We start from the raw sequence: 19,271 nt of genomic DNA, 5'->3' as shown, positions 1-19,271 counted from the left end.
GCCAGGGTCAGGGGAAGCAGCTCGTGCTTAGTAGGCAGGGTCCACAGCTCCCGTGGGAGGCCAAGCAGGCGCAGCAAAGGCAAGAAGAAGAGTCGGGGCTGGGGCGGGGGAGCCCAGAGCAGGGAGGAGGGGCGCCTAGGGTGGCACACGGGGGCAGAGGCAGCCCTGGTCCCAGAGCCACGGCAGCTCAGGTGGACACTGGTGGCAGGACGCAGGGCAGGGAGGGGCGGACGCTCAGCGGAACATTCACGGTCCCGACACTCATGGGGCAGCTTCCGTGACACGTCAGCTTTGGAGAAAGGTGTGTCCCCCCTGCACGGGTCAGGAGAGGGCCGCAGGCCAGCAGGACGTGCCAGCGACGTTCCTGAGTCTCGAAGCCTGTGGGGACCCACATAGTCACCCCAACGGGAACCGTGCGGTGCATTCTGGGACCCGGGGGCCTGCCCGGCAGTTCTGCGTTTGCCTCCCTTGTGTTGTTTTTAAGGATAAAGCAAACTGATGTCCAATGGTGACAGGTGTTTTTCAGGTCTAATAGGAACATCTGCGTTTTGTGCCATGCCACACCCTGTATTAAAGTAAGCTTTTCAAAGAGACGTGGTCAGTGCTCGTCGGTCAGTCCCCTCTGCCAGCCTGTGGCCAAGGGCGCGGACAGCAGGCTGCCTGCCTGGGGCTGCAGGAAGAAGCGCGCCCGTCCGGCTTAGAGGGTGGTAAAGGTACATGGGCACACGCACACGCTCTGTAACGGCCGGTAGTCTTTTTTGTTTTTTCCATGTTACCGCTCTAAGAAAAATCCCAAAATAAACCAAACCCAAAATGTGGTTCACGATAACAGGAACACAAGGCCCCTCTGCCTTGGCTGCGTGACCCCAGCTTTATGGAGAGAAGGTGGGCTCTTTGTGAAGAGGAATCTGTGGAGAAGCCACGTGGCGTTTGCTTGTTTTCTGCTTCTCTGCTCCTGGGTGTTTAGAAACCCCTCGGGCCTTCCCAGTGGCGTCTCTCCTGTGACCACTGGAGAACGCTGTGTTCCCAGGGCTCCTGAGGCCGGGGCGCTCACAGCACTCCAGGCTCCTCCTGGAGGCACCGCCTCACGTTGAGGTGACTGCATTTGACTCCCACGACACCTGCTCTGGAGGCGACACACTAGGAAGGTTCATCTGGGGATTCAGTGATGTCACTCCCCGCCTCACGTTGAGGGGACTTCGTTTGTTTAGTCCCAGAGGACCTGTCAGACCCCAAGTGACGTTGCCAACAGGAGACCCCTGCACACCCTCTGGGCCAGGCTCAGCCAACCGCCTGGGGAGGAGGGAGCACTGTGGGCTTGGGCCTCCACCCGCTTTGCCTCCAGGCCTTGGCGTTAAAAACTAAAACTGTAAGTGCAGGTGAGAGTCCAGCAAACACGAGGCAGGGATGGAGTTCCAGTGCTGAATGAGCCCCGGAAACAGGCGCTGCCACCGCTGCCCACCCCCAGCCAGGGCCTGCCTCGCACAGAGGGGCCCTTGGTGCCCCGGGGTGACACACAAGCCTGAACGAGGACCCCTGCAAGCCTCATGTGGAGATGTGAGCCGCAGTGCTGGGTGGGGCCCATGGGAGGGGCTTAAGCCATGGGGGGTGGACCCCTGGAGAATGGCTTCGAGCCCTCACTGTGGTGACGGGCGAGCTCTCATTCTCAGTTTGCGGGAGATCTGGTTATTTAAAGCAAGGGCCTCTAACCCCCAGGCTGTGGCTGGTCCCAGTCTGTGGCCTGTTGGGAACCCGGCCCACAGCACAAGGTGAGCAGCAGGTGAGGGAGCGTGACCGCCTGAGCCCTGCTGTTATGTCCTTACAGGGGCTGGTACCCTGCTGTTCACTGCACGTGTGAGGGTCTAGGCTGCACAGTCATGAGAATCTAATGCCTGATGATCTGAGGTGGACCCACTTCATCCTGAAACCACCCCCCACCCACTGTCCATGGAAAACTTGTCTTCCAGGAAACCAGTACCTGGTGCCAAAAAGGTTGTGGGGCTGCTGCTTTAAAGCAGCTGGCACCGTCCCGTCTCCCCCTGCTCTGACCATGTGACATGCCTGCCTCTCCTTCACCTTCTGCCTTGAGTGGAAGCTTCCTGAGGCCTCACCAGAAGCTGAGCAGATGCAGGCACTGTGCTTGTACAGCCTGCAGAAGGGAGAGCCCAATAACCCTCTTTTCTTTACAAACACCCCAGTGCCAGGTATTCCTTTACAGCAACACAAAACAGACTAACGCAAGAGTCTCCCCCTGCCAAAAAAAACCCCCACAAAAACCCCATGCATGAAACACCCACAAAACAGACTAACGCAAGAGTCTCCCCCTGCCAAAAAACCCCCCACAAAAACCCCATGCATGAAACACCCACAGGTAAAGGCTGCTGTCTCATCAGTTACGCTGCAGCAGCCTGGCCTGGGGCCAGGGAGAACTGTGTGTGTGAAGCTGTTGGGCACCATCTCCAGAGGCCCTGGCACCTGGCGGATGGGAAGGGACACAGCACAGGTTGGTGTCAGGTGCTGCTCTGGCGCTCAGGCCACACCTGTCAGGGGGATGTGGGTACCAACAGAAGCAAGGCCATGCAGCGCTGCAGGTGAGACGGAGGCAGAAGCTCCTCGGAGGACCCCGGCAGAGGCACAAGCCTACTCCTGGGGCAGCTCTGCCTGCCGTTTGGTCCGGTCTTCCTGCCATGCTGGTGCCAGGAAGCTTCGCCGCACGAGACTGGGTGGTGAGGGGCATGCAAGGACAGAGGCCTGTGTCACAGAAACCAAAGGCCTTGTGCTTCCTGAGTGTGGACTGACTGCCAGATGACTTGGAGCTTGACCAGCCTGTATCTGAATGAATGGGTGAGTGATTTGGTGTAAATTAGTGAGTGAATGGGTGGGTTAGTGTGTGAACAAACAGGTGAATGAGTGAGTGAACGGCTGAATAAATGAATGGATCAGTGAATGAGTGACAGCAATGAGTGAGGGGCTGAGTGGGTGAGTAGGTGAATGAATGAATGAATGGGTGACTGAGTGGGTGGGTTGTGAATGAATGGGTGCTTAGGAGCGAATGGACAAGCGGGTGAATGAACGGGCGAGTCCAGGAACAGTAGTCAGGGGAGTGGTGTGCAAATGAGTGTGCAAACGAGTGCATGAGTGGGTTGGTGAATGGGTGAATTAGTAAGTTAGTGTGCAAGAGTGAACGAGCGCATCAGTGGGTGTATGAGGCGAGTGTGCAAACGAGTGCATGAGTGGGTTGGTGAATGGGTGAATGAGTTAGTGTGCAAGAGTGAACGAGCGCATCAGTGGGTGTATGAGGCGAGTGTGCAAACGAGTGCATGAGTGGGTTGGTGAATGGGTGAATAAGTTAGTGTGCAAGAGTGAACGAGCGCATCAGTGGGTGTATGAGGCGAGTGTGCAAACGAGTGCATGAGTGGGTTGAATGGGTGAATGAGTAAATTAGTGTGCAAGAGTGAACGAGTGCATCAGTGGGTGTATGAGGTGAGTGTGCAAAGTGCATGAGTGGGTTGGTGAATGGGTGAATGAGTAAATTAGTGTGCAAGAGTGAACGAGCGCATCAGTGGGTGTGAGGCGACTGTGCAAACGAGTGCATGAGTGGGTTGAATGGGTGAATGAGTAAATTAGTGTGCAAGAGTGAACGAGTGCATCAGTGGGTGTATGAGGCGAGTGTGCAAAGTGCATGAGTGGGTTGGTGAATGGGTGAATGAGTAAATTAGTGTGCAAGAGTGAACGAGCGCATCAGTGGGTGTACGAGGCGAGTGTGCAAACGAGTGCATGAGTGGGTTGAATGGGTGAATGAGTAAATTAGTGTGCAAGAGTGAACGAGCGCATGTGGGTGTATGAGGCAAGTGTGCAAACGAGTGCATGAGTGGGTTGGTGAATGGGTGAATGAGTTAGTGTGCAAGAGTGAACGAGCACACCAGTGGGTGTGAGGCGAGTGTGCAAACAAGTGCATGAGTGGGTTGAATGGGTGAATGAGATTAGTGTGCAAATGAGTGTGAACGAGTGCATGTGTGTGAATGAGGTGTGCAAATGAGAACGAGTGCGTGAACGGGTGTGTGAATGCATGAATGGGTGAATCGAGATGAGAGTGAATCAGCATGGGAATTCATGGGTGAACGAGTGGGTTAGTGTGAATGAATGGGCGAGTCCGAGAACAGGAGGATGAAAAGGGTAGGGAATTAGTGTGCAAATGAGGTGAATGAGTGTGGGTAAGCGAATGAGGTAAGAGTGCAACACGTGAGTTAGTGTGTGAATGAAGGAATGTTAGTGTGTGAATGAAGGAATGTTAGTGTGTGAAGGAATGTTAGTGTGTGAATGAATGTTAGTGTGAATGAATGTTAGTGTGTGAATGTTAGTGTGTGAATGAAGGAATGTTAGTGTGTGAATGAATGAATGTTAGTGTGTGAATGAATGTTAGTGTGTGAATGAATGTTAGTGTGCGAAGGAATGTTAGTGTGTGAATGAATGTTAGTGTGTGAAAGAAGGAATGTTAGTGTGTGAATGAAGGAATGTTAGTGTGTGAATGAGTTAGTGTGTGAATGAATTTTCATGTGTGAATGAAGGAATGTTAGTGTGTGAATAAATGTTAGTGTGTGAATGAATGAATGTTCATGTGTGAATGAATGTTAGTGTGTGAATGAAGGAATGAGTGGGTGACGGCTCCATCCAAGTTCTTGCTCCTTGGGAAGCACCCACTGAGGCTAGGAGGAAGCCGGTTTTTTGAGGTCCGAGGGAAGGGGACACCCAGGGGTCTCTGGCTGGGCCCTGGTCCCAGATGTGTGGGTGTCAGCGGGTCCCCAAACCTCCCTGCTGGAACTGGTGAGCACGTGGCCCTCCCACAGGACACCAGCCCCCCCCCGCCACACAGCTGGCCACGGATGCCTGCCTGCAGCCAGTACTCACCCATCAGGTCCGAGGATCACTCTCCTGTGGCCCGAGAGCCAGTGCAGGCCCCGACGCCCTCCTGTGCGGTGTCCCTTCCCTACTGCCATGCGCCAGGCTCACTGCAGACGACGCCCAGCAGCGTCACATACAACTTCATCGTGCACATGCCGTGTTGCATGTAAGCTTTGCTACAGCCATTTCAGAATGTTTTCACCCCGGAAAGAAACTCGTGCCCCTCAGGCCATCTCCCTCCACTCCGCCTGGCAAACCCTGGCACCCACCAGTGTACTCCCAGCCTCTGGGCCTGGCCTGTTCTGGCATTTCGCCTAAGTGGCATCCCACAGCGTGAGACCCCTTGTGTCCGGATTCCTCCCTTGAGTGTGAGGCTTCCAAGCCTGGCTTCTGGCTCTACCCACACCCCACAGCAGGCATGGCCACGTGGACTCGTCAGATTCTCAGACTGCGCCCACTCTGGCGACCGTGAACCTTGTGCACCCGTTCCCGAGGCCATGCCACACACTGGGAGCGGACCTGCTGGGGAAGGGGCGGCTCTGTGTCTCGCACTTTCGGGAACCACAGGCTCTTCCCACGCAGCTGCAACCCCACAGGAGGGCTCTGATTTCACATCGTCACCGCGATCCCCCACTGTTCGGGCTGTGGCCATCACAGGTGTGAGGTGGCATCTCATCGCGTGTCAGAGCATGTCAGCTCCGCTCATGGCGGACTCTGGTGCATCCACCGTGATTATAGATAGAATGGTCCCGCACGGTGGCTCACGCCCGTAATCACAGCACTTTGGAAGGCTGAGGTGGGCAAATGACTTGAGGCCACAGGTTCAAGACCAGCCTGGCCAACACGGTGAAACCCCACCTCTACTAAACTACAAAAATAAGCCAGGCGTGGTGGTGCATACCTGCGATCCCAGCTACTCAGGAGGCTGAGGCAGGAGAATTGCTTGAACCTGGAAGGCAGAAGCTGCAGCGAGCTGAGGTGGCACCACTGCACTCCAGCCTGGGCAACAGTGAGACTGTCGCAAACACAAATTACAGATTGGGGCGCTTCAACACACAACACTAGGAAGTTTGAGGGAAGGTCAGTTCCGTGCTGGTGACGTGATTTGGAAGCCCTCTTGTCCAATTCACAGGGTCACTCTTCAGCCACCTGAGCTGGCTATGGCGGGTCAGCCCTGACGCTCCTGCTAGAGAAGGGACAGCCAGTACATTTTCTCCAGTCGTCTAATTTTTATGCTGAACGAGACTCAAGATTCTTCAACAGACTCAGATTTCATAGGATTTTACTTTTCTACTAACAAAATCGTACAAAGGAACCTACAAAAGGAACATGGAATCAACTTTCAACGGCCGCAGTTACCAGTTACACGAGCTGACAAGGGAAAGGATGCCTGGCATTGCTGCGCACAGGGCAGAGCAGAGTGGAGCCCTCATGAGGCGTTTTGTGTGGAGGACTGAGTGGCCCTCAGAAGCGTCCCGCACGCACGGTTTTCCAGCCACCAACCAACGTTCAGAGGGCTGCTGCACCTCCAGCCTGCTCTCCGTCAGGTGCACGGACGCAGGACCTGCCGGCCCCACCCAGATGCAGAGGGCAGTTCTGCTGCTTAACTCAGGGCTGAGCCAAGACAGGCAGAGGCTGTGGGAATGCTGGGCCCTGCAGTGATGTCTCTACGGCAACGCCAGCCCCAGAGCAGAGCCTCAGAAACGCCTGGAAGCACACGTGCAGCCTCTGCCCTGCTCTGAACTTTGGCGATGGGGCCGATTCCCTCGGGAGACCGTGCAAGCCAGACACAGCCCAGGGCCTGGCCACCTGGGGCCTCTAGTACAGAAGCAGCCTCTTGATGGAAGGCCTCGTTACCATGGACTCCCTGGGTGTTTAAATAAATAAATAAGCCACACGGAAGGGGAGGCCCCAGTCAGTGCCACTGCCACAGCCTGCAGATGCAACCACAGCCTATAAAGCAGAAACTCAGCAGAAGTGAAGAGTGTGCTGGGACCTGGAAGGAATCTCTTTTCAGTGCCTCTGCTGCCTCCACGAAAGGCACAAGCCACAGCAGGGGATGCCTTGGAGTCAGCCGGACAGACCTGACGCCAGGCACCCCTGCTGCCCAAGGACCTCCCACGCAGAGGCCGTGTCCCCCTCTCTGGAGCGCCGGGATGGGGATGCCACGTGTGAGCCAGCTCAGAGGCTGAACCGTGCACTGTGCTCGTGGGGTGGAGTCCTGGCTGTCGTGGGCTGGGCGGGGAACTTGGCGTTCACTCCGCGTACACACCTGCGGCCCTGGGTTTCAGTGCATTCGCCTGCAGGAGGCGCTGACGGCAGCAGTGCCGTGAGCTGGGCCCTATCAGTGCTCATGAATGAAGTGGCTGGTTTTCTGAAGGCGGATGGAGACTCGGATGGCAGCAGACACAGCCTGGCGTGGCAGACACGGCTGGGGGCTCCTTCCTGGAGCGTAAGCCCCGAGGGACACACCGTATTCACCACACCCCCAACAGGTGGTCCAGCGCATTCCAGAAAAACCGAGTTCCCTTTGCAGACGGCCCCGGCCACGCCAGCTGGTCAAGTGTGGACCTGCCAAGCCCAGAGGCTCCCACACGAGGGTGATGCAGGCGTGGACAGCGTCCTCCAGCTTTGCTGTCTTGAGGTGCAGAAATACAAAAACAGCCAAGGAACAGAGGGACTCAGGCGACCAAGGCCCTGCAGGGAGCTGTGGCCAGGGCTGACGGTTTACCTTTATCACCAGGGACAGCTTCAGCTCCGGTGCTCTTCCAAGAATGCTCTGGATAGGGGAGAAATGCAACCTAACCACTGGGTAAGTCCAGCCAAGGAAAAGGACTTCCAGAAACCAAGAGCGGGCTCGCTGGCCTCTCATGACCTGCAAGAAGATCCAGCCACGTCCAGGTCACTCCTGCAGTGGCGTCCGCACTCGGACTCAAGGAAACCCTCCAGTAATGCCCTCGCTGGCCCAGCCTGGGGTTTAAGGCTGCTGAACAGGAGAGCCCTAGGTGGCGGGCCTAGAAACCTCAGAAGGAAGCCCCACGGCAGGCCAGGCGGCATCACTGGGGACAGGTGTGTCTGCCGTCTGTTTCCCTGGGCCGAGCCTGGGCGCAGGCTGCCCACGCCATCCTCCGTGCCCGCCCCAGCGTGCCGCGATGCTGCTGAGCCTTAGGAGTAGATGGTGATCACCTCCCGGCCGCCGCCCCTGACCAAGAGGACTCTGTTCAGCCCTTCGGTCAAGACCTCAAGAAACTCCATGTCTGCGGTCAGCAGAGTCAAGGCCACAGCTGATCTCACCTGGGCGTGTAGAGGTGGAACTGTGATGGGAGTGAGGTTTTACCCTCTTCTGGGTTAGCTGAGATTTGATTTGAGAATGCCAGAGCCAAGGTGAGAAATGGGTGGGGAGAAGAGAGGAAGGGGCAGGGCAGGGGAGAGAGGGGCCTGTGCTCGGGAAAGAGAGGGAGCTCCGTGGCCACAGGGAGGACCAGCAGAGACAGCGATGGAGCCACAGTGCAGACCCCTCCTGACAGGGATCCCCAGCCAGGTGACTGGGTCCTAGCTGGCCTACAGGTGACCTGGGCCACGGCTTCTGACCAGGATACATGGAGGACACGCCCTCACTGGCCCTGCACTCTGGGTGCCGCCCTAGCCGGGATGTGCCACATGTCGCCCTGTCTGTGCCAATACACCCAGATACACCATGGAGTCCGTCTTCCCAATAAAGCCCAAATTCCCAAAGCTTTGGCCAACCGAGGCCTTAAAGCCGAGAGCTGGGCTCCCTGCCTCCCATCGCCTTCGGGGCAGGGTGGGGCTGAGCCCAGGGAAGGTCCCAGGATGCACAGTCGCTGTGGGGGTGCATGACAGGGTGGGGGCCTCCCAGCCCCAGGGCAGCCCTGAACATCCGGTGACGGTGGGGTGGGGGCTGGCACTGCAGGCAGGCCCTCCCTCCCCACACCAATGCCACCACTGGCCCCAGAGCCCCTCTGCATCCCGGTCGCAGCTCCCAGGGCCTGGGGCTGAAGGAAAGGCATGAAGCCAGCCTCACTCACAGCACCAAAATCCCAGGCCTTGTCCAGAAGCTGCCGGGGACACCCGCATGCCCACATGCACACCATAGGAAAGGATACAGTTCTCATCCCCCTGCCGGTTTTTTGGGGGGCCCGGCATGTTGAGAAGGACCAGCTGCGCGTCCTGGGACTTGCTGAGGACAACGCCGTTGAGCTTCACGGCCGTGTGCATCCGCCTGACGTTGGACTGGTCCCTGGGGCGAGGGGGGTGGCACAGTCAGCAGGAGGTGGGCACGCCCCACGCTCCGGACACGAGTCTGGGCCGAGCCCTGATGAGCCTGCATTCACATGCCTTGGAAAGGGCCATGTGAGTCAGGGTCAGGCGGACTCTCCAACCCTGAAGGACAGAGGCAGCGGCTCTGCGAGAGGCGCTGACAGCAGCCGGGTGGGTGCTCAGCAGTGGGAAGCTTTGGCCTCCGGGCCCCTAGAGCTCAGCACACGAGGGCTGCCAAGCTTCAAAGGGCCACAGTCACACGACACAAACTGCAAGCGCTTCCTCAACTAGATCTACGTCTGCGAAGCTGGCGGAATGGAGGGGAAGCTACCTGGGTGTCCCGAGCGCCTGGTGCCTTTCAAAGGGACACACTTCTCTTGACATCCATGGCGTTCCCCCTGAGCCCCACGTTAGACACTGCCAAGCACAAACCCGTCAGGCTGAGCACATATGGTCTCCTCTCGGAGGGTCACACAGCTGGGTCCAAAGGGCCGGAAGCTCAGGGAGGAAAGGCCCACAGCTGCCCCCAGCCTGTGCAGCCATTGCTGCTGAAGCTCCCAGGCCTGTGACAGGCAAGGGCTGCTGAGAACTCAGCTGGAGGCACAGGTGCTCACAACGACCACTATTGTGGGCCTCTCCCGCAGCCCACCTTGCCCCTGCCTGGCCGAGGGCCAAAGGAAAAGCACTTCCACCGCGTGGCCGTCCAGACCCCGCCTTCCGTCCTCACTTCTACCTCATGGCCGTCCAGACCCTGCCTTCCAGCCTCACTGACAATGGGGCCCTGCTCGGGAACTGCCATGGCAGTCCACATCTCAAAGCGTCCCTGGTGGCCTGGGCCCGGCCACAGCCCCCCAGGAGGGTCCCCAGCCAAGGAGGTTTGGGGACACTGCAGACTCCCGCTGTGTAGGTATCAGGCCCTGTGGGACAGGGCTCATCTCCCTCCTCTACCCCACGGTCCCTCTGAGGCAGGCCCCTAAATGGCAGAAGTGGCATTCCAGGAAGCTGCCTTGGGAAATCTGGCAGAGACCAGCCCTGGGAGCACTTGTGTTTCTGGTGGAAAAACCCGGACCCCGCCACGGTCTTAACTGTGGCCCCCCGGGGAGGTCAGCAGTGCCCCGGACACAGAGGGTGGGGCACACAGACAGAGGCCACCCATGCAAGGTCAGAGAGGCCCCGAGACGCCATCCGTCCAGGCTCACACCCTTTGATCCACATGACTCTTAAGCCAAATAAATCTGATCATAACCACCAATTTTCAGAAGGAACACAGGGAGGCCTTTCATCTTCTCTCCAGCTTGATTTAATTACAGATGGGGTCTCTGTCCACCGCACAGTCAAGGGGCTCTTGATACAGGGACTTGAAACGTTGGACTCAACTTCTGGGTAGACCACAATTACCAGTGTGTTTGTGGACAAAGAGCAACTCCAGGAAGTGAGGCCAGGCCAGGAGCAGGCGGTGGGTGGGGGCTGGGGGGTGGGTGGAGTGAGCGGCATGACCATGGCAGGGAGTGCTGGGGGGACAAGGGGGCCTTGTCCCCACTGCTGGGAGTGGTGTGCCAGGCACCATAGCAAGGACGACCAGTGGAGACACAGGCACAGATATGCCTGTATATGCCGATGTGTATATGCACACATGCAGACACACCGACACGTACACACACAGGCACGCAGTCACACTAATACACAAACGTGTGCAGACATGTGCACAGATGTGCCTGTACATGCTGATGTGTATACGCACACATGCAGACACACCGACACGTACACACAGGCACACGGTCACACTAATACACAAACGTGTGCAGACATGTGCACAGATATGCCTGTACATGCTGATGTGTATATGCACACATGCAGACACACCGACACGTACACACAGGCACACGGTCACACTAATACACAAACGTGTGCAGACATGTGCACAGATATGCCTGTATATGCCGATGTGTATACGCACACATGCAGACATGTGCACAGATATGCCTGTATATGCCGATGTGTATACGCACACATGCAGACATGTGCACAGATATGCCTGTATATGCCGATGTGTATACGCACACATGCAGACATGTGCACAGATATGCCTGTATATGCCGATGTGTATATGCACACATGCAGACACACCGACACGTACACACACAGGCACGCGGTCACACTAATACACAAACGTGTGCAGACATGTGCACAGATATGCCTGTATATGCCGATGTGTATACGCACACATGCAGACATGTGCACAGATATGCCTGTATATGCCGATGTGTATACGCACACATGCAGACATGTGCACAGATATGCCTGTATATGCCGATGTGTATACGCACACATGCAGACATGTGCACAGATATGCCTGTATATGCCGATGTGTATATGCACACATGCAGACACACCGACACGTACACACACAGGCACGCAGTCACACTAATACACAAACGTGTGCAGACATGTGCACAGATGTGCCTGTATATGCCGATGTGTATACGCACACATGCAGACACACCGACACGTACACACACAGGCACACAGTCACACTAATACACAAACGTGTGCAGACATGTGCACAGATATGCCTGTATATGCCGATGTGTATACGCACACATGCAGACACACCGACACATACACACAGGCACACGGTCACACTAATACACAAACGTGTGCAGACATGTGCACAGATGTGCCTGTATATGCCGATGTGTATACGCACACATGCAGACACACCAACACATACACACAGGCACGCGGTCACACTAATACACAAACGTGTGCAGACATGTGCACAGATGTGCCTGTACATGCTGATGTGTATACACACATGCAGACACACCGACACGTACACACACAGGCACACGGTCACACTAATACACAAACGTGTGCAGACATGTGCACAGATGTGCCTGTACATGCTGATGTGTATACACACATGCAGACACACCGACACGTACACACACAGGCACACGGTCACACTAATACACAAACGTGTGCAGACGTGCACAGATGTGCCTGTACATGCTGATGTGTATACGCACACATGCAGACACACCGACACGTACACACACAGGCACACAGTCACACTAATACACAAACGTGTGCAGACATGTGCACAGATGTGCCTGTACATGCTGATGTGTATACGCACACATGCAGACACACCAACACGTACACACACAGGCACGCGGTCACACTAATACACAAACGTGCAGACATGTGCACAGATGTGCCTGTACATGCTGATGTGTATACGCACACATGCAGACACACCGACACGTACACACAGGCACACGGTCACACTAATACACAAACGTGTGCAGACATGTGCACAGATGTGCCTGTACATGCTGATGTGTATACGCACACATGCAGACATGTGCACAGATATGCCTGTATATGCTGATGTGTATACGCACACATGCAGACACACTGACACGTACACACAGGCACACGGTCACACTAATACACAAACGTGTGCAGACATGTGCACAGATGTGCCTGTATATGCCGATGTGTATATGCACACATGCAGACACACCGACACGTACACACAGGCACACGGTCACACTAATACACAAACGTGTGCAGACATGTGCACAGATGTGCCTGTACATGCTGTGTATACGCACACATGCAGACACACCGACACGTACACACAGGCACACGGTCACACTAATACACAAACGTGTGCAGACATGTGCACAGATGTGCCTGTACATGCTGTGTATACGCACACATGCAGACACACCGACACGTACACACACAGGCACACGGTCACACTAATACACAAACGTGTGCAGACATGTGCACAGATATGCCTGTACATGCTGATGTGTATACGCACACATGCAGACACACCAACACGTACACACACAGGCACGCGGTCACACTAATACACAAACGTGTGCAGACATGTGCACAGATGTGCCTGTACATGCTGATGTGTATACGCACACATGCAGACACACCGACACGTACACACAGGCACACGGTCACACTAATACACAAACGTGTGCAGACATGTGCACAGATATGCCTGTATATGCCGATGTGTATACGCACACATGCAGACACACTGACACGTACACACACAGGCACACGGTCACACTAATACACAAACGTGTGCAGACATGTGCACAGATGTGCCTGTACATGCTGATGTGTATACACACACATGCAGACACACCGACACGTACACACACAGGCACACGGTCACACTAATACACAAACGTGTGCAGACGTGTGCACAGATGTGCCTGTATATGCCGATGTGTATACACACACATGCAGACACACCGACACGTACACACAGGCACACGGTCACACTAATACACAAACGTGTGCAGACATGTGCACAGATATGCCTGTATATGCCGATGTGTATACGCACACATGCAGACACACCGACACGTACACACACAGGCACACAGTCACACTAATACACAAACGTGTGCAGACATGTGCACAGATGTGCCTGTACATGCTGATGTGTATACGCACACATGCAGACACACCGACACGTACACACAGGCACGCGGTCACACTAATACACAAATGTGTGCAGACGTACAGTCACACTAATGTGCACACAAGTGTGTACAGACACTGTCAGACATGAATACGTGCACATGTGCAGACATGTACGCCCACGTACAGACAGGTATGCTGACATACGCCCACGTGCACAGACAGGTCTGTGTCCACCAGCAGGTGCGCTGACAGGTACATATGAGTGAACACACAGACATCCCTAAGTGTGCGCACAGGGACGCCACGGTAAGCCCTGCACGCCTCACGCCCGCACTGCCCAGGATAAGGTCAGGGCCTGACCTCCAAACATTCTGGGGCTTCTCCCAGCCAGGAGAGTCGGTCCTGTCCCAAACACAAAACCCACGTTGACACAAAGCCCACGCGTCATCCGTTCTGGCCCACCTTCTCCTGACCCTACAGGCTGGTGGGGACGGGGACTTGCCCCTGCCCCAGGCCTAGGTGGACACACAGGGCCATTGCAGCTGCTCTAGTGTGCTCACATGTGTGGGAGTGGGGTCAAACCCTGCTCCTGGGTCTAGGTCGACCTGAAGCTTTAATGAACATGCTATTCTGAAGGCACGTTTAGATTTACAGAACAGAGCAGCAAGCACAGGGGCTCCCTGCCTGCCTCCCACACAGGTGCACGGTTTCTGGTGTCTGATTAATTCAGGTTTCAGGGTTAAAGAGAAAAAGGAGGTGTGGCCACTCAGCTGGTGCGTTCCTCACTCAGGCCCCAGGCCCCTGCCCATGATGAAAACATGACCCAGGCAGCTACCGTGGGGGCAGGTAGGGGACAGAGCTGAGGACTCCTAGAGACCAAGCCTGGGGTCCGTCCAGGGTACTCCCTCCCACCTGCCCCAGAGCTCAGACACAGGTAGCTCCCACCCCAGGGCCTGACCACACAGAGAACTGCTCCACACCCTTCACCTGGAGACAGAAGGGTGACTCCCCAGGGTGGACGGCGTTAACGGGAAGCCATTCTGGGTGGGGACGCAACTCAGCCAGTACCCGACCCAGAAGGACGTGGACGCACTTGCTGACGGGTCCTGCCAGCACACGCCTCCCCTCCACGCAGGAGCGGCTTGGCCACCTCCCAGGTCTCAGTTCCTGGGCCTTACTGAGGAAGAGGCTTTAGGTGTGTGTCAGAGCCACTGTGAACAGAGGCAAGCAAAGGCAACAGGAAACAGACGTGGGAGCCGAGGCAGCACTGGGTAAGCTCTAGCTGCACACGGATGCATGTCAGTGAATGACGCCATGCAGGCATGCAGGGAAACTGAGGCCTGGAACACCCACACAGAGGCACCTGGGTCACGCACTCACGGACACATGCACGCCGCACCACACGGGCATGCAGGGAAACCGGGAGGCCTGGAACACCCACACAGACACACCTGGGCCACGCACACATGGACACACACGGGCCACACCACACGGGCATGCAGGGAAACTGGGAGGCCTGGCGCGCGCGTGTGCACACACACACACACACACACACACACAATGGGCCACACACACACTGGCATGCAGAGCCACTGGGAGGCCTGGAACACACACACGGGCCACACCACGAAGGCCATGCCACGCAGGCCACGCCACACAGGCATGCAGGGCCACCGGGAGGCGACCTGGTTGCAGTGAGTGGACTTACAGGTTTCCCCATTCTCTATGCAGGAGAGAAAAACAAAAGTGTGTTACTGACCTCAGGAGCGAGCACGGGGCCGTTCCAGGCATCACAGCTGCCCAAGAGAATGCCGCCTCGGCCCACCCCACAGGGCCCAGGAACCCCAGGCCTTCCTGAGAAGCAGGCTTTAGGCTCTGCCTTTGAGCCCAGGTGAGAGGTGTGTCTGGTGTTCTCACCCTGGGACTCTGCTGCCTCTGCAGAACCAGACCCACGCCCCTGAGGACCTCAGCCAGCCCTGGCAGGCAGCTCTGTTCTCTAACAGGCCCGCTGGCCTTTGGGGTTTCGGTGAAGCTCTTCAGTGGTCAGGGAAGAGACTCCATCCTCACTACCAGATCTGCCACCCCACCCTGCCCAGCCACAGGCACGGACACTCACGGCTTCATGCTGAAGAGGTCTTTGAACCCGGACAGGCTGGCATCTTTGTTCCTGTGCTTCTCGGCGATCAGCTTCTCCCTGGTCCAGGTCATCTGCACCTTGTCTGGAGTGGGCGGCGCCTGGGTCCTGGCCGCCGCTGTGGTGTGGGACGCGGTGTTCCTGTCATGGATCAGCTGGGCCTGGCAGACCCGGGACTCGGTGAGACCAGCTGGTCTCAAAACTCCCCTGGGCGAGAACGACCCGGGACGCCAGGCCAGAGGCAAGGCCGGCTCATACCACAGAACCAAAAGGGCCATGCGCGCCTGACCCTGGATGAGTCTGTCCTCCCACAAGGTCCCGAGCCCCACCCCCAAGGCTGCCTCCCTCCTCCAGGCCTCCAGACCAAACGTTCACTTCCTCTCCCCATCTCCGCCCATCACCTTCCCACTCTGGCCCTGAACTGGAGAAAGAGGCCCCACGGCCTGCGCTGACGTGAGGGGACACGTGCCGGGAGAGTCTCCTTGCTTGACGGGGCCCTGTGCATGCTGTGTTCGCCAGAGACCACCCACTCACCCACATGGCCAGCACACAGGTGTCCCTGCCTCACGGAGGCTCAGGGCAGGAGGGGGCCGTGCTGGGATCCCCTGGGAAGCAGGCTGTGTCTGATCAGCCAGGGGACACTCGGCTGACAGGGGGTCTGTGGGGTACTGCAGGGGCACCATTGGGGCCAATGACAGGGCTCGTCCCCTGTGGGTCACTTCTGACAACCTGAGGAAAATGTTACCACTGCTGGTTCAAGACCCTCCCTCCCCGTCACCGCCAGGTCAAACGAACAGCGCACCCCGGCTGGTCAGACCCTCCCGCAGCTTCCTCCCTCCCCGCAGCCTCCTCCCTCCCCGCAGCCTTCACGCCCTCTGTGCTGCTGTGCCCAGCCTGAAGGGTAGGGCCATTGGGAGCTCTGATTGTGGCTGGAGCCCTACCTGAGCTGGACACAGCCCAGGGAGCCGCTCGTCCCAGGGGCATCAGGAGTCTGGGAGCCCCGGGATGATTTTAAAAAGCCAAAGGCCCACGGTGATTTCACCAGACCAGGTTCATCCTCCCCCAGATGAAAATGTTTAAAGTGGGCGTCGGCCCTTCCCAAAAGGGAGGAGACTAACAGGGATGGGGGAGGGCCTGGGGCTGCCTCCCTCTCGGGACACGGACAGCGGCCCCCAGGCCGATACTCACTGTGGCTGGCCCTGCAGCCACCTCACAGCCTGGCCTGGCCTAAATTTCCTGTGGCCGTGAATGAAAAACCAGAGCCAAGGGGCCATCTGCTCTCCGAAGAGCCAGCGCTGCCCACTGCCCTGAGGGCCACGGTGTGAGGCACTGAGGGTTCCCGCCCGGCACCTGCACAGCAGGCCTCTGCAGAGCGGTGACACCTCCAGCCCCGCCCTGGCCCTGGCTGAACCCTTGCTAATTCAGGGCGACCCTGCTGACCCTCAGGGACTCGGCCTGGACAGAAACAGAGGACATGGGTCCTCCCAGACACTCCTGTGGAAGGAATCTGTCTGCAGACAAGCTGGGCATCGCCCTGGGTGCTGCGTCTGTGTCTGCCATAACCGGCCCGGGGTCTGAGAACAGGCAGGGCTGGGGCTCCATGAGCCTCTCTCTGTTGGGGGCGGGCAGTGGTCGCCACTTAGTGACTTTGAGTGATTCCAGCTGTCAGTGCACCAGCCCCACACACAGACCTGTGTACCGCGGGTTCTGGGTGAGGCTGAGGCCCCAGGGCAGGTGAATGCTCTGTCCCTGCTGCCGCCACTGTCACTGTAGTCTCAGAAAACCGTCACCTGCACCTGGTCTGCAGTCACAGACCTGTGTGTGCCGCCAGCCTGGTGGGACCCACGAGAGCCCATGAGGTCGTGATCTCACAGAGCTGAGAGTCCTGCCACAGGCCCCCGTACCTTCCTCAGCCACGAGGTGACCACAAAAAGGCCTGCCCTCACGTCTCACGGTGGCTGAGGGGCCCAGGCCCATGTGACTCAGGTGGATACACCTGCACGTCGTCAGCAACGGACAGTTACCACGGGGCCAAAGCTGCTGCAGCTGGGCGATGGCTATGTGGGTCTGCGTGGGGGGCCGGAGTCACCTCCCCCCAGCTCACTTCCCTCCCTCCCTGCGTTCATTCTCCGCTCCCACTGGGTTCTGGGCGGCACAGAATTTGCTGCGGGGCTCAGGGGTTTCAGGCGGAGGCAAAGCAGCCGTGGTAAGAAACCTTGGCTCAGGAGCTGCCGACCCCGTCAAGGGGCACAGCCTCGGGGAGAAGCCTGGGGACTGCCCGGCCCCCTCCCGTCTCCCGCCTGCATTGCTGCAGGCTTGGAAAAGCTACGTTTTTATTTTTTATTTTTTTTTAACTATAAGGTGTGTGGGGGTGTATTTTTTAGACAAGGGTGGCAGAACATAAAACAAGTGATATAATTTGTTGGAAGGCGTCAACGCGGCCCTGCTCTGCCCTGCCCTGCCTGGTATTGGAGATGGACAGGTGCCTGCAGTCCCTGGTAGAAGAGCTTCCTGGTACCTGCAAAGACTGTCACCTCTGTGTTCAATCCCTTCCTGCACGTGAGCGTGCGTCTGCCAGGCCGCCATTCCTCTAACCGGGCACCCGCGCGACCAGGCTCCCACGAGCTCTGCCTCTGATGCCACTGCTGTCTTCCTGCACAGCCTGTGCCACCCGCACTCGGGCTGGGGCTGAGACCATGACGCAGCGTGCTCTCCGGAGGACCCTCCCGACTGCAGCCTGGGAAGGCCTCGCCTTGGCCACGGCGGCCACGGTGCCCACGCCTCGCCTCGGCCACGGCGGCCACGGCGCCCACGCACCTCTCGCTCCTGCTCGTTCTTGGACAGCTGCATCTGCTTCAGCATCTGCGACCTCTGCTCCATCATCAGCGTCCTCTCGTAGGTGAAGGCAGAAATGTCATTTTCAACCTACAAAGTTCCCGAATAGGCAGTAAGCCTGGCGTGCACAGAATCACGGGTCGCCTCCACCACCACCCGGCTTCCAGAGGCTGAGCCGCGCTGAGCAGCGGGAGAGGCCAGGCGTCCAGGGCCCTGCAGGCCCCCGCCCCGTGGCTGGGAAGGTGTGAGCTCACGATGGGCGGTGACACTGCACAGATGCTCCGCTCACATCCCCCCCAGGACCCTCCAGCCGGGCACAGGGCAGGCTCGAGGACAAGACCACAGCCACAAACCAACCCGGCACGTGACTCTGGGTAAAGGACTGCCCTGTGGACCGCAGCGTCCACACTCACAGATGTTACTATCTGTGCTCAGGAGGGCTCGTCAGCACAGGAAACCCGCCCAGGACACACGGAAAAGCCACGGCACAACCTCAGCGCCTGCCATGCGGGACCCCTGGGTCTCACCCACTGCACCCAGCTCATGGAAATTTGGAGCCACTGTGCCCGTTAAGCACAAGCGTTTAAAACGGCACAGCAGATCCAGTGCAGCGGCTCATGCCTGTCATCTCAACACTTTGGGAGGCCAAGGAGGGCGGACC

General features: G+C 57.5%; 1 protein-coding gene across 4 annotated transcripts in view; it reads right to left on the bottom strand.

Moving 5' to 3' along the window:
• Positions 1-6,167: 6,167 nt before the first annotated feature.
• Positions 6,168-19,271, bottom strand: part of SLC12A7 (solute carrier family 12 member 7) — a 60,338-nt gene continuing 47,234 nt past the window's right edge. For 2 of the 4 annotated variants that reach the window (XM_078365957.1, XM_035291819.3), the window contains exons 21-25: positions 18,593-18,700; positions 15,758-15,936; positions 15,350-15,364; positions 9,027-9,160; positions 6,168-8,159 (exon numbers count right to left, since the gene is read on the bottom strand). In XM_078365957.1, coding sequence (XP_078222083.1) covers positions 8,068-8,159; positions 9,027-9,160; positions 15,350-15,364; positions 15,758-15,936; positions 18,593-18,700 — 528 coding nt within the window. In that variant the 3' untranslated portion in view covers positions 6,168-8,067. The remainder of the gene's footprint in view (positions 8,160-9,026; positions 9,161-15,349; positions 15,365-15,757; positions 15,937-18,592; positions 18,701-19,271) is intronic. The other 2 variants (XM_035291822.3, XM_035291820.3) reach the window with 1 other exon arrangement.

This window comes from Callithrix jacchus, chromosome 2, assembly GCF_049354715.1.
Source record: "Callithrix jacchus isolate 240 chromosome 2, calJac240_pri, whole genome shotgun sequence".
NCBI lineage: Eukaryota > Metazoa > Chordata > Mammalia > Primates > Cebidae > Callithrix > Callithrix jacchus.
Note: the sequence above shows the minus strand (reverse complement) of the source record. Positions and strands in the feature narration are given on the sequence as shown.